Consider the following 25,299-nt stretch of genomic DNA (forward strand, 5'->3'; position numbering starts at 1 on the left):
CAAACTGATATATTTATCTGCTTGCTTATAAAACAATTTCACATTGAAAATGCTAACACAGATATCACATTGTAAAAAGGAACTGTATGTGCAAACAGGAGGCCAGGATTTAAGTTCTAGCTCTGACATCAATAAAAGATACCACCATAAAAGACCCTGAGTGTCCTCATCTGTAAAATGAAGGTTTGGACTGAATTGGTGGCTCTGAAACAAATTTGCCTCTTCAAAAGCATTAGACTTTGTTAAAAACACAGATTCCTAAGGCATGTTAATAGAAATTATGATTCAGAAAATCAGGATGAGGAATGAGATTTTATATATACATATGATATATATATATATTTTTTTACATAAAATTTCCTTCTCATATGACTCTGATGTCCCCCTTTGGATTTTTAAACCAATGGTTTAGAAACACTGGAATTTAAGTTTGTCTTTTTCTGGGTGATATTCTATAAGACTATGATTTTAATTGCAGTCCTCTATATAAAGTATTTGATGAAGTTTCTCACCGCAACAACAGTTCTGAGATGTTATCAATGACAACCTGTCATTTCTGGAATCAGAAAGCTATTCATTTCTTACCTTTAATTTATACTTCTCAGGTAGTATTTGAGCTACCTGCTAATTTTTCAACTCTTTAGTTGCCTGCATGAAGAACTCCCAGCCCCATTTTATATATAATTTATAACTTTATATATTTCAAATTTTTCTTTCTGAACACTATCTTCCTTTTTTAATGTTCTTTAAAAAAACCAGCTTTATTAAGGCATAACTGACATACAATAATAAATAAATACATACAATTGTGCATATATTTAACATGCATAATTTGATAACTTTTGACATTATTCACCTGTGAAATCATCACCACAATCATGAAAATGAACATATCCATGACCCTTGTATTTGTTTCCTACGGCTGCTCTAAGAAATTACCATGAAGTAGCTTAAAACAACAGATAATTATTCTCTCCTAGCTCCAGAGGCTAGAAGTCCTAAATCAAGGTGTTGGTAATGTTGGCTCCTTCTGAAGGCTCCAAGGGAGAATCTGTTCCATGTTTCTCTCCTATCTTCTGGTAGTTGCCAACAATCCTTGGTGTTCTTTGGCTTGCAGACACATAAGACTAATCTCTGCCTGTGTTGTTACATGGCTATCTCCCTGTGTGTGTCAGTCTATGCCTGCATCCAAATTGCCCTCTTCTTGTAAGAACACCAGTCACTGGATTAGAGCACACCATATCCAGAATGATTCCATCTTAACTTAGATACCTGCAAAGACCCCACTTCCAAATAAGGTTATATTAACAAGTACTAGGGGCTAGGACTTGAATATATCTTTTTGGGGGACATAATTCTACTATCTACAAACCCCATCACATTCATCTATTGTTTTACAATCTCACCCTCCTTAACCCAAGGCAAATAATGATCTGCTTCTGTAACTATAGATTTTCTAAAATTTTATATAAAATGAACTCATATAGTATGTGCTCTTTTTTGTCTAGCTTCTTTTTATTCAGCATCATTGAGATCCACCCACATTGTGATATTATAAATAGCTCTTTCTTTTTTGTTGCTGAATAGTATTCCATTGCATGAATATATCACAAATTGTTCATTCATTAACCTACTGGTGGGTATTTGGGCTGTTCTTAGTTTTTGGCTATTACAAATAACAGCCAATGGAATGGCAGGGTCATATATAGGGATATGTTTAATTTTTATAGAAACCACCAAATTGTTTTCCTAAGTACTTCTATTTTACACTGCTACTACCAGTGTAGGAAAATCCAGTTGCTCTTCATCTTCAGCAACTCTTGGTATTGTCTTTTATTTATTTTTTATTTATTTTTATATTTTATTTTTTTGAGACAGAGTCTCGCTCTGTTGCCTGGGCTCTGTTGCTGGGCTAGCTCACAGCAACCTCAAACTCCTGGGCTCAAGCAATCCTCCCACCTTGGCCTCCCAGAGTGCTAGGATTACAGGCATGAGCCACCATGCCTGGCCCTCAGTCTTTTACTTATTTATTTATTTTTATTTCTTTTTTGAGACAGAGTCTCACTTTGTTGCCCGGGGCTAGAGTGCTGTGGCGTCAGCTTAGCTCACAGCAACCTCAAACTCCTGGGCTTAAGCAATCCTACTGCCTCAGCCTCCCGAATAGCTGGGACTACAGGCGTGCGCCAACATGCTGAGCTAATTTTTTCTATATATATTTTTAGTTGGCCAGATAATTTATTTCTATTTTTAGTAGAGATGGGGGTCTCGCTCTTGCTCAGGCTGGTCTCGAACTCCTGACCTCGAGCGATCCACCCGCCTCAGCCTCCCAGAGTGTTAGGATTACAGGCGTGAGCCACCGCGCCCGTCCCGTCAGTCTTTTAAATTGTGTAATCTTAGCCATCCTAGTAGACTTGTGGTGGTATCTCATGTTTTATGTCAAAATTTCAATCCTTATTTTATTGTGGTAGGAATACTTAACATGAGATCTACCCTCTTAACAAAAATTTAAGTGTACAATATTGTTAACTATAAACACAATGTTGTACAGCAGATCTCTAGGACTTACTCATCATGTATAAGTACAAGTTTATACCTACTGATTTCCAACTCCCTATTTCCCCTCCTCCCACCCTCCAGCCCTTGGCAACCACCATTCTACTCTCTGCTTCTATGAAGATGACTATTTCAGATACCTCACAGAAGTGGAATCATACAGTGTTTATCCTTCTGTGACCGGCTTATTTTACTTATCTTTATGTCCTCAAGGTTCATCCATGTTGTTGCACGTTGCAGAATTTCCTACGTTAAGGCCGAATAATATCTTACTGTATGTATATACATTTTCTTAATCCATTTGTGTGTCTATACATATTTAAGTTGTTTCCACATCTTGGCTATTATGAATAGTGCTAGTGAATGTGATAGTGCTACTCTGCAAGATCCTGATTTCATTTCTTTTGGATAAATACCCAGAAGTGGGATTGCGGGATCATATGGTATTCTACTGTTAAGTTTTTGAGGAAACCCCATACTATCTTCCATAGAGGCTACACCATTTTGCATTCCCACCAACAATATACAAGAAGTCCAATTTCTCCACATCCTTGCCAACACGTGTTGTCTTTTGTTTTGTAGATAATAGCCATCCTAACAGGTGTGAGGTGATATCTTGTGGTTTTGATTTGCATTTCCCTGATGATTAGTGATGTTGAGCATCTTTTCATGCACATACTTGTCATCTGTATACCTTCTCTAGTGATATGTCTTAAAGTCTTCTACACATTTTTAAAAATTGGGTTGGTTTTTTACTGAGTTTTGAGAATTCTTCATACATTTTAGGTACAAAACCTTTACCAGATACATGATTTGCAAAATTTTTTCCTCTTTGTGGATTTTTACACGTAACAGTGTTTCTTTCTTTCTTTTTTTTTCGAGGCAGAGTCCTGCTCTGTCACCCTTGCTAGAGTGCTGTGGCGTCAGCCTAGCTCACAGCAACCTCAAACTCCTGGGCTCAAGCAATCCTTCTGCCTCAGCCTCCCGAGCAGCTGGGACTACAGGCATGCGCCACCATGCCCAGCTAATTTTTCTATATATATTTTTAGCTGTCCATATAATTTCTTTCTATTTTTAGTAGAGACAGGGTCTTGCTCTTGCTCAGGGTGGTCTCGAACTTCTGAGCTCAAACGATCTGCCCACCTCAGCCTCCCAGAGTGCTAGGATTACAGGCGTGAGCCACCGAGCCTGGCCAACAGCATTTCTTAAAAAACAGAAGTTTTAAATTTTGATGAAGTGCAATTTTATCAATTTCTTATGAATCATGCTTTCAAGTCTGTATCTAAGAAATCTTTGTCTAACCCAAATTCACAAAGATCTTCTGCTTTCTACTAGAAATTTTTATAGTTTTTACCTCTCATATTTTAGTCTATGATCATTTTGAGCTAATTTTTACATATGGTACAAAGTATGGACCAAAGTGCATTAGTTTTGTATATACAGAGAGATGTAAAACATGCATATAAAAACACTGAAAAAGAATATTATGAGTATTTATAGCCCCCATGGGCCAAATCCAACCTAAGACCTACTTTTGTGGAGCCTGAATGCAAAGAAATATTTTTACATTTTTAAAGGTTGTTTAAAAAAAATGACAGAGACTGTATGTAGCTGGCAAATCCTAAAATATTTACTGTTTGGTTCTTTACAGAAAAAGTTTCTGAACTCTGGTATATAGGGTATAAGATTATGGCTGGTTTATTTTTTTCCCTTTTTTTGTAATTTTCAAACTACAATATAATGAACATGTTTTTCTTTACTTTTATACTAGGAAAAAATCTTTGCAAAGTTTGATAGAAAGAAGGGAGGATTATTTTAGTTTTCCCCACATAGTGATTAAAGCTATGCTAATGTGTCTTCCAAGAGTCTGGAAAAAAGACTGTTCCCAGGTCTTGGGAATATGTATGGTGGAAGATAAGAAGGATGGGTTCCCTGCTCTCACAGAACTGGGGGATGAGATGGGATGGCATGGGGAAGACAAGAAACAAGTAAATGGCAACAGCCAAAAGTGTATAACCAGAATCTCATCCTGAGGAAACAATTATAAAATTCTAATTTAGGGATATTCTACAAAATAAGTGGTTTGTGTTCTTAAAAAAATGATAAGGTCATAACAGAAAATAAATAAAAAAAGCTAAAGAACTATTTCAGATTAAAGGAGACCAAAGAGACATGACAAGTACATACAATATGAAATCCTAGATCAGATACCAGACCGAGGAAGAAACTGCTATTAAAGACATTACTGGAGATAGCAGAGTAGTACAGTGCAAGTGTGCTGGGCCTTTAAAGACTTTACTGGCATAACTGATGAAATTGAATGTGGATGGTGTACTAGACAAAAATATTGTATTGGTGTTAAATTTCTTGAATTTGGTAAGTATGCTGTGGGTATGTAAGAGAGAATGCCCGTGTTCATAAAAGACAACATGCTGAAGTATTTAGAAGAATCATAATGTCTGCAATTTATTCTCAAATAAATTGAGAGAGAATAAAAAGTATATGTGTCTGTGCAGAGACAGTAAGCACACAATAATCATTAAAGCAAACATGGAAATGTTAACACTCGTCTAAGTGAAGGGTAGGTATTCTTGTAACTTTTCTGTAAGTTTGAACTGTTTTTTTAAAAATAAAATGAATGAATGAACAAATGAATGAATAAACACACACACACACAATCTCTGCACCATAACACACTGACTGCCACACTAGAAAAAAAAATTTTTCCCTGAGGCCACAGTGTTTTATTAAAACAAAATGATCCTTTCTAATTTGTTATTTTTTTACTGTTTTCTGTGCATGAGTCACATGCAATGCAATCCACGTTTTTAGAATCATCAATATTAATTGTAACAATAAGAACATCAACAAGTTAAGATTTTCACAAACCAACTGCAGGGTTTTGCTTCATTAGGCTCTGGGCTCCAAAGTAGCGTGAGTTAAATACAGTTCACAGGGCAGTTATGTAAAGGGCCAGACCCCCAACCTTCCTTAAGATGACCTTTCGGTATCACACCCTCATGCACATTTAACAAACTGATTTCTAGATCGGTGACCTGTGAGTTAGGGACACTGTCCGAGCAAGGAAAGGCCTCTATTTCCCTTTCCTCTAATCTCCCTTAATTTCAAAAGCAGTCAGACCACAGAGGTCATACAGGCTGACCATATGTTTAAGAAGTCGAAGAGAATGGTTTCAGGATCCAAAACATGTCTATTGGGAGACAAAGGGCCAAACTTGCCCCTATGTGCAGCATACACAGTAGAGCCAGGTCTCTGAGGTAGGAGAGAAGAATATATTTTCATTAATGGACATCTTTGATTAATTATTTTGTAGGAAATTATGCCAGGACTTCGAACTCCTTTTCCTCTCCCTGCTGGGAAAAATATCTGTGCTGGGCAAACACCTGTCTATATACCTGGACTCGTATGGGTATTACATATGCAGGAAGCTAGCCTACATTAGTTTCTTTATACTTCTGGTTCCAGCTGACTTGAAAAATATAATAACATTTTGAAAGCAGGCAGTTACAAGAAACATGTGAAATAGATAATATAATGAAAAATATGGTTATGATTGTTAATTGGGTTGGCATCTCATGGTTGAGCACCCAGATAAAAAAGTGATTTGCTGTCCTGGGAACCACCATGACTTCTCTAGAAACCTTTGCAAAATGAAGTGTCTATCTCACAGTTTAAGGCTCTCAGAGCCATCTAGTTCCTTAATTTCTTAGAGGATATTCAATTGTGCCCAATATATATTTTTAAAAATCACATTTAAAAAGAAAGATTAATGAATGCCCCACCACAAAGTAAACATCTAACACACATACCAGCGTAACTAAATTAAATCAAGAAAATCTAAGCAAAGGCCTACCGGATCAGTGTGTTCCCAATCTGGTGCCGTATTTCATTCCACTCCTCCTTGCTTTTATGAGGCCATGAATTCAAGTTCAATTCTGGTTCACTGGGTCTGTGGTTCAACTTCATTGCCAGTGTGTCTTTCCTCTTCACTTTGTTGGCCAGAGCGCCTTTGCACAACAGGAAGAAAAAAACGCATAAGCCTGAGGGTTGAACCAAAGGCTCAACCTCACCTGGAGCTAAGCAAGAGTCTGAATGAAAAATAACTCCCTGTTTCCCATTTGGCCTCAAGTGATCCAGCCAAATATTGAGGAGGGGGTAGAGTTGAAGGCACCTAAAAATCTTTTTCAGCCAGATGGACTCAGATGGGCAAAAGATATCTTTTCTACCAGTCCTCTACATTTTTCTCCTAAGAGTTGCTAGAGAAGAATCTAAACACAGGACAGCCCTCTAAATTAAAACACAAAGTCCTTCACATTAACATGTCTCACAGTCTATTTGTTTTTTCTTTGTTTGTTTTGGTTTTTTCTAGACAGTCTCGCTCTGTTGCCCTGGCTAGAGTGCTGTGGTGTCAGCCTAGCTCACAGCAGCCTCAAACTCCTGGGCTCAAGGGATCCTCCTGCCTCAGCTTCCTGAGTAGCTGGGACTAGAGGCATGCACCACCATACCCTGCTAATTTTTTCTATTTTTAGTTGCCCAGCTAATTTTTTTCTATTTTCAGTAGAGACAGGGTCTCACTGTTGCTCAGGATAGTCTCAAACTCCTGACCTCAAGTAATCCTTCCTCCTTGGTCTCCCAGAGTGCTAAGATTACAGGCCTAGTCTATTTGTTTTTAAACCTGCTTTTCCACTTTTATAAATCAGAATTCTATTATTTGCAAAGATTCACGGGCATGGACACAGTTTTCTTTTTCTCTGTTCTGTGATAGTATAAGTTGATTACACCAAAGGAAAGCATCACTTTTTTCTTTTTTTTTTTTTTTGAGACAGGGTCTCACTCTGTTGTCCAGGCTAGAGTGTAGTGGCATCATGATAGCTCACTGCAACCTCAAATTCTCTGGCTCAAGTGATTCTCCTGCCTCAGCCTCCCGAGTAGCTAAGACTACAAGTGTGCGCCACCATACCCAGCTAATTTTTCTATTTTTTGTAGAGATGGGGTCTCACTATGTTGCCCAGGCTGGTCACCAGCTCCTGGCCTCAAGTGATCCTCCCACTGCAAAAGTGCTAGGATTGTAGGCATTAGCCACTACGTCTGGCCTGTCTTTTCAACTTAGCCCATGTGCCAACTTTCCTCTACTCCATATTCTTTAATACCATTAACGTGAATAGTTTTTAAATAAAAAACAAATAAAAACCTGAAATTAGCATAGCCACTATAGAAAACAGTATGGAGGTTCCTCAAAAAACTAAAAATAGAACCACCATATAACCCAGCAGTCACAGCTGGGTATATATCCCTAAACAAAGGAAATCAGCATATCCAAGAGATATCTATGCTCTCATGCAGCCCTATTTCCAACAGCCAAGATAAGGAATCAACACAAATGTCTATCAATGGATGAATGGATAAAGAAAATGTGGTATATATACACAATGGAATATTATCCTGCCATAAAAAAGAATGAAATCCTGTCACTTGCAGCAACATGGATGGAACTAGAAGATATTATGTTAAGTGTTATTTAAGCAATGCACAGAAAGACAAATATTGCATGTTCTCACTCACATGTTGGAGCTAAAAAAATTGATCTCACAGAGGCAGTGACTAGAATGGTGATTACCAGAGATTGGGAAGGACAGTGGAAAGGGGGAGATAAAGAGGTGTTGGTTAATGGGTACAAAAATACAGTTAGATAGAAGGAATAAGATCTAGTGTTAGTTAACAACAATTTACTGTGTATTTCAAAATAATCAGAAGAGTAGATTTGGAATGTTCCCAACACAAAGAAATGATAAATGTTTGAGGTGATGGATATCCCAGTTACCCAGATTTGACCATTACACATTACATGCTTGTATCAAAATATACATGTATCCCATAAATATGTACAACTATTATGTCTCCATAAAACTGAAAACTAAAAAAAAAAAAAAATTAAAAAATCCCAAACCTGAATGACTCAATCTACTTGGGTCCCTCTTACAGTTTGTTTTAACGGAGGGATGACAGCAGTGTGAGACAAAGTAACAAACATAAGCAGCAGCCGCGTTTGCTTTTTTCTGCTTGCCAGCATAATTTCACAAAGCCCCTGGCTGTTAAGATGTGCAGCTCTCTGGAAAAATGCTTTGAAGACAAAACAGGAGAAAGGACAGGGCCACCTACATCTTTTGCATGAGTCTATATTCCTGAAAAGAGAAACAACCCTAGTCCTTGCTTTTCCTGGACATAATATCCGACAGGGTTCGTGATTATGCTTCTGTAATCTATAACAAGATGTACTGTTACACCCAAACCTTGATGTGATTCTGCTTTAATCTAACTTCTAAGCAAGTTCGATGTGATTTTTCATGTACTGAACCTCTACCACCTACATATAAGCAAGGGCTGATATACTATGCTGGAGCTGTCTAAAGGACTGCTCTTGGGCTATGGGCCTTACTCTATGGTTCTCAGTAAGACTTCTAAAAAACCCTAACTTTAATTCTTTAAAAGCTTGATTTCTTTTCCTTTAGTCAACAGCAGGAATAATGACTCCTTCACAGTGGTTTCCAACATCACTTAGCCAGATGAGTCCATGAGAAACAGTGCCTGTTTCCATTCATCTTATACTTGCTAAGACCAGCAAATAGGTTTATCTGTAAAAGAATTTTCTCTTTTGGCTTTCCCTCCCCTTCTTACTCTGATGGCTTTCATCTTCATCCTCTTCATCTCGGTACTGAATGGGCCCCTCTGAATCAGAGTCACTCTCCTTCTCTTCTTCCTCCTGCAGATACTGTGGTAGCTTAGGAATGACTGAGGTAGACATCACATCTTCACTGAATGCAGATGGGCAGATCTGCTCCTCTTCTTCATCGTCTGGACTAACAAATTAACGTAATTATATTTTCTTTTAAGAAACAAAGAGGATAACTGATTTGTAAGACAAAGGAGTAAAATAACTATGGAAAAGTCCATGAATGAAATATTAATAACTTAAAATTCTCTCCCTTAACTTTAACGATCTTGCTAGGAAACTTTTCAGCAGCCATTAATCAAAGGGCTATGGGTTCAAGTCCCAGCTCTAACACTTATTAGGCACTGGTGCTTTCCTGAATTTGCCTAATATCATTCTCACAAGCCTACAGAGTACATATCATTTCCATTTACAGATGAGATAACTAAAGAGCAGAAACGTTAAGTTAACTTATACTACTATAAGCTGAAAGTGCTTATAGACCTGGAATTTGAATCTAGGGCTATTTTACTCCAGGCAAACACTCTTAATCACCATGTTATACACTGCCTTCCTTATGCCATATAAAGCTAGTGGTTTTAATTTTCATGTACTTAAGTTTGTAATGTTTGTGTTATCATGGAAATCTCCATTAAAAAAAAAAGGAGAATGAAATCAGCAGGGTAAAAAAAGTCCAAATTCTAGGACTTACCCTTTTAGCAAAGTACTCTTTGTACTTTAAATTTATTCACATTTTCTTTTTATAAGTAAGTTTTTCCAAGCAGGGCTTCCTGCAGTAAAGAAAGAGAAACAAGGGGGAAGCTTTAAAGGTACTCACACTTTCAGCATTTCAATAGTGATGGGAAGTGATCTGGTCCGACCCAGGGTACTGCTGTCCTGAGAAAAGCTGTCGCTGTTCTCAAAGAGCAAGGAATGAGCTCTGTGAGAGCCCTCCAAGGGAGGAGTCATGGGAAGTGGGCTGGTCAGGGCCTGCTGGATTCGAATATGCAGTGGGAGTGGAGGCAGTCTAGAAGGTATATGGGGTTCCCCAAAGCTCTGGTCCAATATCCTCCTGGGGACTTCCTTTTTCTGATCTTCCTGCTGGGGAACTTCCTGGGGTAGATCCAAGGATGGTGGAAACTCAATTTCTGGCACAACTGGAAAACTCTTAGCAGGGAATGGAGGGGAACGTGGAGGCTCTGGAGGTATATGAGTAGGCAGTGGGGGGGACGGAGAGGGAGGTGGGATCATCATCAGCGGTTCAGAGCCTACAGAGTACATGCTCTTCTCTCTTTGATCACTTGGTGTTTTTGTGGTGATGGCAGCAGCAGACTCCAAGGTGGGTACCAAGGTTGATGGAATACCTCTCTTAGGTGGTAAGGGTGGGGATGGTTTTGATAACAATGTACCACTGTTTATTGCTTGGGACAGTTCAGCTGGAAAAGAGAGAGTAACATGTCAATTTAACATGGCTTTACAATGTCTTAAGGGACCAGGCCAGGGACTAGAATTAGAGCTGAGCTTAATTTTAATCTTTCAAGCAAATTATATAATTTCATGGCTTTGCTACTCCTTACATACCTCATCCTGAAACAAAATTTATATTTACTGAAGTAGAAGGCTTAATACATGTATAGAGATGTAGGAAGACTCTGGTGAGTATTTTACTTCGTTGCTATAACCGTAAATATGATAACTCTTTATTTCATTTTATTTTTTTGAGACAGGGTCTTGCTCTGTTGCCCAGGCTAGAGTGCGGTGGTGTCATCATAGCTCACTGCAGCCTTAAATTCCTGGGCTTGGCCGGGTGTGGTGGCTCACCCCTGTAATCCTAGCACTCTGGGAGGCCAAGGCGGGTGGATCATTGAGCTCAGGAGTTCGAGACCAGCCTGAGCAAGAGGGAGACCCCGTCTCTACTAAAAATGGAAAGAAATTAGCTGGACAACTGAAAATATATAGAAAAAATTAGCCAGGCATGGTGGCAGATGCCTGTAATCCCAGCTACTCAGGAGGCTGAGGCAGAAGGATTGCTTGAGCCCAGGAATTTGAGGTTGCTGTGAGCTAGGCTGACACCATGGCACTACAGCCGGGCAACAGAGTGAGACTCCTGTCTCAAAAAAAAAAAAAAAAAAAAAAAATCCTGGGCTCAAGTTATTCTCCTACATCACCCTCCCAAATAGCTGGGACTATATCCCTGAACCACCACACTCAGATAATTTTTCTATTGTTTTTTGTAGAGATGAGTCTCACTATGTTGCCTAGGCTGATCTTGAACTCCTAGCTTCAAGTGATCCTCCCACCTGGGCCTCTCAAAGTGCTGGGGTTACAGGCATGAGCCACCATGCCCAGCCTATGATAACTTTTTATAACTTGATATTGGTGTACATAAAGTTAATATGAATAAAGACAGGGCTGAATGTGGTGGCTCATGCCTGTAATCCCCAGCACTTTGGGAGATTGAGGATTGCTTGAGGCCAGGAGTTTGAGACCACTCTGGGCAACACAGCGACAAAAATAAAAAATAAATAAAATCAGCCGGGTGTGGTGGTCTATGCCTTTAGTCCCAGCTACTTGAGAGGCTGAGGCAGGAGGATCACTTGAGACCAGGAGTTTGAGGTTGCAGTGAGCTATGATGACACCACTGCACTCCAGCATGGTGACAGAGCGAGACACTATCTCAAATAAATAAATAAATGAAATAAAAAATATTAATATTAATATGAATAGACAGAAAAAAGCTGATAAAAAGTTCTTTTGTATGACAGTACTCCATTTAAAATTTAAACATTAAGATAGCATAAAAAATAAACACAATTGGGCACTATTATATCCTGATAAATGATATTTAGATATCTTAGCTCTGTATTATAAAACTATTAATAATGAGATCTTGAATTTTTATAGAAAATGCAAAGGCCTTTGAAGAAATCAAAGTGTTTTTCTATTCTTAATATTATATTCTTGTTATCATCCTTACCATTTTTCATTAGGGAAAACTGAAGTCACAGAACTTAGGTGACTTGCCCAAGATCATATTACAAACTGGCATGGACTCAGCTAGCATCCCAGTCTCTGACTATTTGGCTCCATTCTTGGGATCCCACTGCCTCTGATTTTTATTAGTGTGCATACCTCTTATGGTCCCTTTGCACCTCACCCTTCCATGTCTACTCCCCACTACACGATGGGCTCCTTGATGGCAGGGTAACCCTTGCCTCCATCAGCATATCCACAGGGCTGTGCACAGTGCCTGGCACACAGTGAACTCTCAATATGGTTACTAGATGAGAAGCCCTCAAGCTGTATCATGACAGAATACATCCCTATTGATTCCCCAAAGCCTGCCATGACTCAGCAAAGGTGTTGATTCAGCGAAGTCCCTTTGGAGGGCTCCAAATGACCTGTAAGAAGTGGATCATCAAATCACATAGGAGCTAACCTTGCAAAATAAAGAGTAGTTCTCTGGATTACCAACCTCTAACCTTCTATGTAAACCCCTTATTTTGGTCCTAACCAGTGTTTTCAAATGGTCCCAACAAGTTTTCCCAAAATAAAATTGTACTTGTCCTAAATCCCATTCCATTGGAGACATTCAAAGTAAAAGGCCAGCTAATCTTATAATGTTTTAATGTTAGTCATCATAAGCAAATTTTTAAAAGGATATTGTAGGAAAACATTGCATTGCATATACACACACAAAAAGATTTTAAAAATGTGAATTTTAGGATCAATGAAAGAGATATTTTTGGATAGACTGAATATTTGCTGCTTCTCTAAAAATATCAGTTACCTATTCCATCTACAACAAAACACCCTTGACAAGACCATATTTGAGTATTTGCACTTTTGAATTAATAAGGCAAATTACTTCCAGTAATTTAAGGAAGGCATATATCTCAAGATGTCAAGGAAGTAAATTCTGGTACATATGCCCTGACAACAGCATCTGGCTGTAGTTCTGTCAGAAAGATGCCAGAGTTCCTGGGATGGGTTATAAATTTCCTTAACCTGTTCAGCTATTGATGGTTGTCCTTCCTCAGGCGTAATACTCCTTATTATGCCTATTAGAAGATAGTCATTTTTTAAAAAAAAGAAAAAAAAAGAAAGAAGATAGTAGTACTTATAAAGCAGTGGTTTTCAAACTACTGGAGTTCAAGGACCAATGCAATAAAAAAAAAAACTCTTGACCAACCTCAGGCTGTTTTTTTTTTCTTTCTTTCTTTTTTTTGAGGTGGTCATTTTTTAAAGATTCCCAAATAAGGCTTGACATTAAGTAAACCATTTATGACCATAATCTTTTTCTGAAAGAATGGCATTTTAACACCAAAGAATTAGGAATGTCATAATTTCAGGGTAAGAAACAGTTCTTTAAATCAAATCTATTTAACTTTAATAAAAGCTCTGTGAACTGTCCTATTTTTCTCCTGCTGAGAACCCCTCATGGACTGATGTTTATTCCTCAGTTACAAGGCCTATTATTTTGGGCTACTCACTTAAGGTAGCAGCTTAGCCCATGATACTGTACACATATTATCATTTTATGTGTTGCCTTAACCTGTAAAGGATGGAGTACCACTGGTCTATGGCAGTGGCTCTCAATGTGTGGTCCCTGGACTAGCAACATTAGTATCACCTGGGAATCTATTAGAAATGCAAATTCTCAAGCCCATAACAGACTTATTAAACTCAAGGGACAAGGCCCAGCCATCTGTGTTTTATTAATAAATATATAGGACACTTATAAGTCTTCTAGGTGATCCTGACGAGAATACCAGTGTAGAGAACAGAGGTCTGGACCTGACAGTTAAAAAGCCTATGTTCGGTTTCTCTCACTAACTGCAACCTTGAATGAGTCACAATATCATGTTCTAATTGCCCTATCTATATGATAGATAAAATCAGTTTCCTATAGCACAAGGTGGTTATGAAAATAAGTACGTGAAAGCTCAAGTTCCTCAGAGATAAGTCAACATAACACTATGTATCCAAGGTGTTGATAATAATAATCTTCATCCTGTTTTTATCAAGCTACTCCAACCTGTCATACTCACAATATATTCTAAACCTGTTTTTCAAGGTTCTAGTCACTCCACCCAACTTGGTGATGTTATTTAATGAGCATACTTTCTATTCATCCATTCAATCATTAAGAACTTCAAGCAGTATAAGCCTAGTATCATTTTTTCTGAAAAACTACATTTTCATTAGCTTTGAAGCACTCATTAGCCTTTCCTCTTTCCCTAATTTTCTTGAAAATTCCTCTAAGTTATGCACTTATATAAAGAAAACAGACCTAAACAGAACTTTGGGTAGATGCAAAAAATTTACTAAACCCATAAGAATTTACTGATTACCCTCCCTCTTTCTCTACCACCCCTCATTTTAATATAAGAGTAGCAATCTTAACTCTCCTAAGATAAAACATACTTTTATCAGAACAATTTAAGTAACACCTTCTGCTGTTATCCATGAAGACATATGTCAGACGCTGAATCACAAGTTATACTGGAATCTACAAAATCACCTTTTATCTACTAAACTAGTTTATGCTTATGGAAGGAATTGGTAGTTTTAAGTAGGTTTTGTTTTTTTTTAAAAAAAACCCAACTTTTCATTTGAAAAGTTTGCCTTGCCCCTTGAAAGCTGTGGCATTATTCTTTCTTTTTTTTTTTTTCTTGAGACAGAGTCTCGCTCTGCTGCCCTGGCTAGAGTGCCGTGGCATCAGCTTAGCTCACAGCAACCTCAAACTCCTGGGCTTAAGCAATCCTTCTGCCTCAGCCTCCCGAGGAGCTGGGACTACAAGCATGCACCACCATGCCTGGCTAATTTTTTCTATATATATGTTTTAGTTGTCCAGATAATTTCTTTCTATTTTTAGTAGAGATGGGGTCTCGCTCTTGCTCAGGCTGGTCTCGAACTCCTGACCTTGAACTATCCTCCCGCCTCGGCTTCCCAGAATGCTAGGATTACAGGCGTGAGCCACCACGCCCGGCTGCATTATTCTTATTTTTTCAGTAAGTGCCACAGATAACTCCAAGCAGGTCAAATCTGCTATGGTCTTTACATATCCAGTCCCCCAAATATACATAGTGTTTTGGAAACACTGTTTTAGAAAAATAGATATAAATCCCCTCAAACCTAAATCTAATTTTAGTGATGTTTCCATTTATTGCCATTTTCCTCAGTTTCAAGACTTCTTTCTCATATATTTTTCCCCAACCCAAGAGTTTTCTTTATATTGAGGATATTCAAAGGGACAAGATATGAAAAACTCTCACAGACCAAATCAATATTGTACTAGCTATCCAAAAAAATAACCATCCCAAACCAAACCAAACAAAAAACACCAAAAGCCTAAAGACTTACTTACCAATGACAGGGTTGCTATTTCTGTGAGCTGGTTTAGGGGGAGGGATAGGGGGCTGCTTGGCAGGGACCGTAGGAGTGAGGCTCGGGGTAGCAGTAGTGTTAGTGCTGGCAGGAGCAGTAGGCAGAGTCCTGGGTGCTGGGGAAGGGGTGACAGAGGAAGTAACAGTCTTTGCTAGGCTTGTGGCAGCAGTGGTGGCAGCAGGTGCTGTGGTGGTGGTAGTGAAGATGGACCTTGCCGTGCTGCCAGAGGAAGTGGTATCCTTTGCTTGCCCTTCACTTGCTTCATGAGAAGAGGACAAAGGTCTTTTGGGAGGAAGTAAAGGCTGTTTGGGTACATTCTCAGGAACAGACTCTGCTTCAGAATTAGGCTGACTTCCGGTTGAACCTGTGTAATAAAATATGTGATGTAAAAGGGAAGAGATAGCAGCAAGAGACACTGAAAAAGCTAATGTATCTATGGATTCATAGTTAACTTCATCAATTATTTACTTTATAGATTAGTTTACAGGTTAGAGTTCTCAATGTTTCCCAGCTTTAACATACTTAAAAAATGTCAGTACAAGAAGCTCAGTAAGAGATGCTCATTATGGTAGTGATTCTTCACACAACAGACTACTGGAGGAAAGGTACGTCCAAATTCTTTGGGTGGAAGGAGGAATGTGTAGCTTGGAAAAATCTTATAGGTATCTGATATTTAACATCCTCTTCCTTCCTTAAGAATCACAAATTTAGATATTTTGTGAATGCAAGAATGGGGTGGAGGGAATTCTACTTAAAGTTGCTAGTTAAGGAATTGCTAAAGGAGAACATAATTCCCTCACAATTTTACTTCTCCCTGTTCTCTTGCAAAACCCTGAGGTAAATGAGAATGATTGGTTCCTGGCTCTTAAACTAAAAAACCCAGAATTTCTTACCTAGTCGTTTCTTTGGGTTTTCTTCGGGAATGGGTTGCCTAAGACTTGCTATTCTTACTGGCTCTTCCTCTACTTGGACTGGACTAGAAGATCTGGCACTCCCTATGGGGGTGGTATGGCCATTCTTTAACATGGTGTGGCTCGACTTTCCTGGATCCTCACCACCTGCAAGGTAAAAGAGGAAAGTGCAAAGTGATGGAATCAGCGTGATCTGATAGCGAGAAGAGCTGGTGATTTCCAACTTCTCTTATCCCCTTGCATCCCTCTTCGTGTTTTAGCTTATTCTTGAGATCTAGATTATCTGGGTCCTATAGTAGTAATGGAAGTAAGTAATTTCTTTCTGTAATACACATTTGATTGTCTATTATTTGCCAAGTACTTTGCTACAGGAATAAGACAGACTTCCTATAGGTAAGTAATTACAATGCTAAATGTCAGGAGCTACAATGGGTGAAGCACTGTGGTAGGAATGAAGAAGAAACCATTCTCCTTGGGGTGGGAATGGGGCTGGGAAAGCTTCATAGAAAATATCTGAACTGGATCTTTTTTTTTTTTTTTTTAAACAGAGATAGAGTCTCGGGTCAGGCTCAGTGGCTTGTTACCTATAATCCTAGCACTTTGAGAGGCTGAGGTGGGAGGATTGCTTGAGGCCAGGAGTTCAAGACCAGTCTGAGCAACATAGTGAGAAGTTGTCTCTACAAAAAACAAAAACAAAAAAACTAGCTGGGCATGGTGGCCTACACCTGTAGTCCCAGCTACTCAGAAGGCTGAGGCAGGAGGATCACTTCAGCCCAGGAGTTTGAGGTTGCAGTGAGCTATGATGATACCATTGCACTCTACCCGGGGCAACAGAGCAAGACTCTGTCTCAAAAAAAAAAAAAAAAAAAACATATATATATACATATATATATATATGTATTTTTTTTATATATATATATTTAGAGAGAGAGAGAGAGACACTATTTCACTATGTTTCCCAGGCTGGCCTTGAACTCTAGGGCTCAAGATCCTCCCACCTCAACCTCCCTAGTAGCTGTGACTACAGGTACACACAATTGTGGCTGGCTTTAAGATGAATCTTTTTTTCTTTTTTTACTCCCACTGATCAGTTTGATAAGATGAATATTGAAGGAGAGTAGGAGCCTACCACAATGATGAAAGATAGTCTATTAAGGAAAAAGCCAGTCTATGAAGGATGCCAAATGCCACATAAAGGAGCCTGCACTGAATCCTACAAAACAAAACAAGAAGCCAAAGAATTATAAGTAGTAGAGAGACATGATATGATCCATCTTTTAGAAGGTTAGCTCTGAGAGCTATGAGGATGGATTACAGATGGGCAGTGATAGGGACAGGATAATAATAAGCTACAGTACCGGTAGACTGTAAGTGAAAAATAGCAGAGGGTGACCAAGGACAGTAGGAGTGGAAGGCAAGGGGTATCTATCAGTTGATGGACAGATCAGAGGTAAACATGATATACTTGTAACATGATGATTTTCTACACATGAAACTGTAGGGATGATCAATAGAGGCTGGAGGCTTTGGGATGACCTGTAGTCACCACTCATTGCTATGAAAATCACAGGTGAGATTCCTTCATGGAGCAATTAGACAAACCTACTGCTGAGGTTTCCTAAACTCTTTTGGAAGAGAAAACTGAAAACATTGATGTTAGAGACTAAAAACTCCATCTCTAACAGAGTGTCATGGAGACTGGAACCAGTTGCTCTCTAGATGATGTCATTTACTTTCCATAATGAGACACTTTGGGTAATATCATTTTAGTGTCTCGAGTTAGTCCACTGAGTTCTCATAGACCAGTCCCTCTCACCCTGACCCACCACCTCCTGCTAGGAGATTAGACAGTGTCGTTCTTCATGAAGCCCCAAAAAGAGGTGGAATTAGGGCTAAAAGTAATGAAGAGTCAAGGCAAAGGAAAAGGTACTTCTAAAGCTGAAGAAATTTTTCAACCTACTTTTAATTTTTAAAAAGGGGAGGGGGCAAGATGACTACAACTACACAAAAGTATTAAGTTACTGCTCATGTTAATATAACCCAGCTTTAACAAAACAGGATTTTCTAGACTACAAAGCAATGATTTTAAAGCCAACAAACCATACTGGTGAAAACCATAGTGACAGTTTGTGAAAACCACATAGTGAAAGTTTAAAACACATTTTTGTTAATCAGTTTCTACTTAGCACATACCAGTAAAATTTATGCAAAAATGATCAGTGATCTCAAGTTACTTAATAGGAATGTCTACTTTAAAGTATAATTTCTTATATTTAATGCAGAGAGTTTCTGCAATGCTAATAATGTAGCAGTATTATTGGGCTTTAACATCATTGACTGTTCCCCCCAAACTCAGAAAATCTATTAAATATGTTATAATATAGTCAAGTTAGAACAATAATCAAGGCAAAAGCCATCTTTCAGTATGAAAAGGACTTCAAGGTTCAAACACTGCTTTTAGCCTAAAGTGTAGATCTTATAGGCCAGGCCCAACACCCTTTCTCCCTATGTTTTTTGATACAGAATAAAGCTTAGGTCAGTTCTCTGGCTGGCAGATTGGCATCTTTTTCCAACGGCTGCAACTCCTTTTTCAACTGGGCTTTTGAGGCTTTAAACTTGTAGACTAAAAACAACTTGGATTAGGAACCAACAGGAAGCATAGGACAAGAGACTGAATGATGGTGAAAAGAAGTAAAACACCAGGTTTGTGAACAGTGAGCAAGAAAGGTGAGAGACAGGACAGAGAATGGGGAGAGGAATGGCTATATCAAAAAAGCAAAGGCCTGAGTTACCACAGTATCTGTAGAAAAGGGGGAAAACAAACAAGCAAGAGCCAAAGAGGTGCCACAATGGAGGATTTATAATTCCACTTAACTACCTAAATACCTAGAAGAGTTTCTGTCCTAATATAAAAAACAAATAGTGTTATGAAAACAAAAGTTATACATGCTCATAACTAATCATGTAGAAAATTCAGGAAAAAAGGAAAAAAACGGCCAGGCGTGGTGGCTCACGCCTGTAATCCTAGCACTGTGGGAGGCTGAGGCGGATGGATCATTTGAGCTCAGGAGTTCGAGACCAGCCTGAGCAAGAGTGAGACCCTGTTTCTACTAAAAAAGTAGAAAGAAATTATATGGACAACTAAAAATATATACAGAAAAAATTAGCCGGGCACGGTGGCGTATACCTGTAGTCCCAGCTACTTGGGAGGCTGAGGCAGGAGGATTGCTTGAGTCCAGGAGTTTGAGGTTGCTGTGATCTAGGCTGACGCCACGGCACTCACTCTAGCCCGGGCAACAGAGTGAGACTCTGTCTCAAAAAAAAAAAAAAAAAGGAAAAAACCCACCCATATTCCCATATCGACTTCCACAAGTAATCAATGGTAATATTTTCTAATTGCTCCTTCAAAGCTTGTTTTCTCTGGTTAGTTTTTATATAGTTGAGATAATAAATGTTCAATATCTATAATTTAGTGAACTGGCAATACATTCGCATGGTTTAAAACCTAAAAAATATACAGTAATAATCCATCTGTTTGGTTCCCCATCCTCCAAAAGGTATGGTATATTTTTAAAACTTGGCTTTCAGATTTTGTCCCACGCAATGTAATTGAAATGAAGAGAAATGAAATGCAACCAATATACTAGAGTTCTATATTTATAATAACCTGCTTCATAAAAGTCATACTTTGGATAAAGACCTAACATTATTAAACTAGCAATGAGTGTTAAAATATCAAAACATGATCTTTATGACAAATAATCAAAGAGTAGGACAGTGTGATATAGGCATGGAGACAAAGGGTCAAAAAAGGGAAATTACGCACAGTACTGCAGCTGGCACAATGTTGAGGATGTAAAGAGACACAAGGATTGTTTGCCCCAAGGATCCTTCACCAACCACTCAATTTTATAGTTAAAGATCACAGCCAGACACTTGGAAGGGTGAACATTATTTTTAAAGTGTCCCCGCCACCTTAACAGCAATAACGAAAGAAAGAAAGAATATTCCAATCCCTGGTCAGATCCAATCAAATACCAAGTGTACAGACACAGGCATATGCTATTCATTTGTAAACTCACCCTGCTCAGGGTCTTCCAACAGAACCCCTCTTTTAACCAGCTCTTCTCTTGGTTTTCGCATAGATATTTTTCGCTCTAAAACTAACATTAAATTGGAAAACAGCGCTCAGAAATGTGGCAGTTGAAAGTTAACATTACTTTTAGCATTCTAAGTCTATAGTAAAAGAATAAAGTAGTTCAGATTTCTATTCTTAGGAAAGAGAAAAACAGGGAAACTAACTTCAAATTAAAACGTGAATTTCTTCCATAACCTGTGCTATTGGGAAAACATCATTCTAAAAAACTAGCCTTACATAACTGTAGCTTAATCAAAATTTCAATAATAAGATATTTATTATGGATGAACTTTGTGTTGATGGGAAGTGGGCAGAGTAGGAAAAAAGAAGCATCTTAGATTTATTTGCTACAGTTCAAGAACTCCATTTGCCACTCAATAGATTCTTTAATCCCATCAAAATACAAACTTGGGATTGGGACTATAGAACATAGGTTTAGTGAATGACCTGGTGGTTTAATTCTGAAAGATTAAATTCTGTCTTCAAATAGACGGTTATGGAAACTTGGGGAGAGAATGAAAAGTTAGATAATTTCTAAAATAGAGAACTCTAACTTACAACACATATTTAAACCTTAGTAGCTCACCTTCTGAAGTCTCTTTGAATTTATCACTACTTTTTTTTTTCCTCCATTTCCAAGGCTTGAAGATCTTGCCAAAGCCAGAGAACTTGCTCTTTCTTTTGGTGGGAGGTGTTGTGTCTCCTGCTTCCACACTGTCCATGACCATGCCTGGGTCTGCAGTGGGCTGGTCTGCTTCTTCTGTTGCATGGAGAGAAGAAGAGAGGGAAGAGAACAGCCAATTTATTACTTCAGCATAATCTCAAAAATGTCCCTTCCCCTCTCTTCCTGTGGTAGTTGGAAAGGATCACAGCAATGATAAACAATCATGCAGACAGTTAGACTCCTTGACATCACATGAATACCAAACATCAAAATCCATAACAGATAAATTACTTAGGAAGAAAAGGAACCAAACCAAGCGGACATCATTTTAGGACAAAATTTGGTGAAATGATTAGAACTAGCTCAAAATCTTTTAAAGGCACACATACACGAAATGTGGATGTCTTCTCAGTATATATGAGATCTTGCCTCACTGAAGCAGGGAATTCCACCATTAGTCATTAGTGAGTGATTCATTATTCTCTGTTAAACATTGCCCTCTCCCTGCCCTTTACAGGACATAAATAGTTCAGGGAGGGGTAACACATTAAGTGTTAACACCTTACTTGTATCTATCAGATAGTTTTCTTCCTTCACAAAAAGGATCCCAGATAATTTTGGAGCACTAGAAGGTGCATGAGGTAGGGGAAAGAGGTAACATTAAAATGGAGGGACATTTTTTGGAAACTAGAGGTGAGATTCCAGTCTGCCTATCACAGTATTGCTTTAGGGACAATCCTGATATTAAAGATTTGACATGAAACATAACTGACATGATACATGTGCAGGATTGAAATGAAAGGGCATGAGCCCCTCATAATGACCACACATGCAGGGTTTTGTTAGTTAGCTTTAATGGCAGAGAAAGGAGCAGCCAAGGCGGGGCCAAGAATTAAAAAAAACAAAAAAGCAGGAAGGCAACAAAAAAAGCAGGAAGGCAACACAATACAGCTTTGCACTCCACCTACTGTCCCAGGGTTCTCTGGAGAAGTCTAGAGGGGAAGAAAAAAAGAGTCATGTGGAATAACCATCCTGGAATTAAAGTGGAACCTCTACAGAAATACATCAAGGAACAGCATGTGATAAATTAATATGTTTATTGTAAATAATTTCATATGTGAAGCAAATAACACTTTTGGAGGGGGGTAAAAAGGGTATAGTGCACAAAAAATCACTTTTGTCTTTTAATACAGTAGATATTTGTTAGCAGAAAACACAATCCACAAGAATTAAATTTTTTTAGAAAACAATTTCCAAATTTAATCTTTTTTTAGTTGATAGATGGAAGTCTAGGGAAGTCCATAGATAAGGGTCTGATTTACATAGTCATAATTTAACTGCAGCGATGACTGCTGATGAATTAGTTTGCTGTGCCCAGAAGATTTAGGCAAAATAGGGTCCTGGTTACCAATGTGCAACAAATTGAGATGACAGAGGACAGTAATTTTTTTCTTCCTAGTTGCATGATTTACTTGAGAGCATCTGGGGTTTCAACTAATTTAATTCTTTACATGAAATGTACTAGAATCTGGATTATAACACTGGACCATATATTTCAAAATTTAGTTGCCAGAGACATTAGAAAAACTTCTGACATAATAATGTGTCCTCAATGGTATCCTGGGATGGATCCCATAAGTGGCATTAGGGTGAACACATGGTATTTTTTTTTTTTTTTGCCTAGATAGAGTCTCACTCTGTTGCTCAGGCTGGAGTGCAGTAATGTGATTACAGTTCACTGCAGCCTCTAACTCCTAAGCTAAAGTGATCCTCCTGCCTCAGCCTCTTAAGTCACTGGGACTACAGGCACACGGCACCATGCCCAACTAATTTTTTTTTTTTTTTTTTTTGAGACAGAGTCTCACTCTGTTGCCTGGGCTAGAGTGCTGTGGCATTAGCCTAGCTCACAGCAACCTCAAACTCCTGGGCTCAAGCAATCCTCCTGCCTCAGCCTCCCGAGTAGCTGGTACTACAGGCATGTACCACCATGCCCGGCTAATTTTTTCTGTATATATTTTTAGTTGTCCATATAATTTCTTTCTATTTTTAGTAGAGATGGGGGTCTTGCTCTTGCTCAGGCTGGTCTCGAACTCCTGAGCTTAAACGATCCACCCGCCTTAGCCTCCCAGGGTGCTAGGATTACAGGTGTGAGCCACCTCGCCCAGCTCCCGACTAATTTAAAAAAAAAAAAATTTTGTAGAGACAAACTCTCGTTATGTTGCCCAGGGTGGTCTTGAACCCCTAGCCTCAAGCAATCTTCTTGTCTCAATCTCTCAAAGTGCTGGGAATACAGGCATGAGCCACCACGCCCAGCCTGCTTTTTAAGACTTAGTGCTTTAATTAAGACAGAATTATCCTAATTATGGAATGTCAGTAAGAACTGAAGACATTTCAGAGCATTCATAATACAATATTTAACATGTGTTAATGATAAGGCTTTCAAAGACCTAGGCAACCTCAGAAATGGAACTAAGTAACATAAACTAACTGTTCAATCTCAAAATAGCCTTAACTTGGAAAGGCTAGGAGGGACTGAAATTTTAAATCTCCTGCTAACCCACACACTGAGTGCTCCAAAAGACACATGGGAAAATGCCTATTTGGTTATAAATAATAGGGAAAATATATCTAAATTAAAAAAAATAGACTAACACTATGAAGAAGAGATTATTAGTGCTATTGTTACTTTTACAAAGAAAAATGGCCAAAAAGCTCTAGAAACACATTTAGTAATATATTCACAGAGAAGAGCCTATCGGTAAAGTCCTTAAATGAAATACAGTTGACCCTTGAACAAGTCAAATTTGAACTGCTCAGGTTCACTTACGTCCAGGTTTTTTTTTTTTTCCCAATCAAAAGCAGACTGAAAATACAGTATTCTCTGGATGTGAAATCCAAGTATACAGAGGGCCAACTTTTCCTGGAACCAATTCCCCCAAGTACAACGAAGGAGCACTAGCATAGACAATCTAGCTTGCTTCCACTATCTTCTAGGATACCTTTCTAAACTAGAACTTCACCCCTTTTATTAATAATAATTCTTCTTTATATTGAATAATATATTTCTATGTCACCTTTCTCTTATAGATTCAAAAAGACATGGCCAGGCACGGTGGCTCATGCCTGAAATCCTAGCACTCTGGGAGGCCGAGGCGAGTGGATCGTTTGAGCTCAGGAGTTCGAGACCAGCCTGAGCAAGAGTGAGACCCTGTCTCTACAAAAAATAGAAAGAAATTAGCTGGACAACTAAAAATATATAGAAAAAATTAGCCGGCCGTGGTGGTGCATCCTTGTAGTCCCAGCTATTTGGGAGGCTGAGGCAGAAGGATTGCTTAAGCCCAGGAGTTTAAGGTTGTTGTGAGCCTGACGCCACGGCACTCTAGCCTGGGCAACAGAGTGAGACTCTGTCTCAAAAAAAAAAAAAAAAGGACAATGGAATCATGAAATCCTTTCAGACATACTTATGTCTGCCAGCACATGTAGTCAAAACAAGTTTGGTTTGTATTAAAAAGTGAAATATGTATTAATATATGAATGTGTTTGGATTCACATCTACTGCTAAGAATAGCCCTCCTCTTTCTTTATGTAAAAAAGTCACTGAATATAAAAAGCAAAGAGAGCAGCAGTTTTTTTCTTTGCTTCTCTATGCAAATTTGCTTAATTTTCGTGTTTACAAAACTTTAGAGGTGGATATGCTTCTTGTAGCATGGGAGTTTAGCCACACCCGGCCCTGCCCCAGTTATTATCCCAAATTCATTCATTCATAGTCTTATATTCTTCTCATGTTCTCCACTCTCTATTCTCTACTACAAACAGAACATTATTTCAGTGACTCCCAAATCTGTCTAAATACTTAGAATCAGCCTTTTAAAAATACAGAATCTCCAGAAGGTGGGACTTGGAATCTGTTTTT

The 25,299-nt window shown here is 38.5% G+C and overlaps 1 protein-coding gene across 10 annotated transcripts in view; it reads right to left on the minus strand.

Moving 5' to 3' along the window:
• PHACTR4 (phosphatase and actin regulator 4) overlaps window positions 1-25,299 on the minus strand; it is an 87,412-nt gene that overhangs the window by 9,537 nt on the left and 52,576 nt on the right. For 3 of the 10 annotated variants that reach the window (XM_045545768.1, XM_045545763.1, XM_045545765.1), the window contains 8 exons: window positions 22,355-22,378; window positions 21,309-21,482; window positions 20,667-20,747; window positions 16,567-16,731; window positions 15,654-16,037; window positions 10,122-10,719; window positions 9,250-9,431; window positions 6,428-6,581 (listed from right to left, as the gene is read on the minus strand). In XM_045545768.1, coding sequence (XP_045401724.1) covers window positions 6,428-6,581; window positions 9,250-9,431; window positions 10,122-10,719; window positions 15,654-16,037; window positions 16,567-16,731; window positions 20,667-20,747; window positions 21,309-21,482; window positions 22,355-22,378 — 1,762 coding nt within the window. Of the gene's footprint in view, window positions 1-6,427; window positions 6,582-9,249; window positions 9,432-10,121; window positions 10,720-15,653; window positions 16,038-16,566; window positions 16,732-20,666; window positions 20,748-21,308; window positions 21,483-22,350; window positions 22,379-25,299 lie in introns of all 10 variants that reach the window. The other 7 variants (XM_045545770.1, XM_045545772.1, XM_045545771.1 and 4 more) reach the window with 3 other exon arrangements.

The sequence above is a fragment of the Lemur catta genome, chromosome 3 (assembly GCF_020740605.2).
Source record: "Lemur catta isolate mLemCat1 chromosome 3, mLemCat1.pri, whole genome shotgun sequence".
Taxonomy (NCBI): domain Eukaryota; kingdom Metazoa; phylum Chordata; class Mammalia; order Primates; family Lemuridae; genus Lemur; species Lemur catta.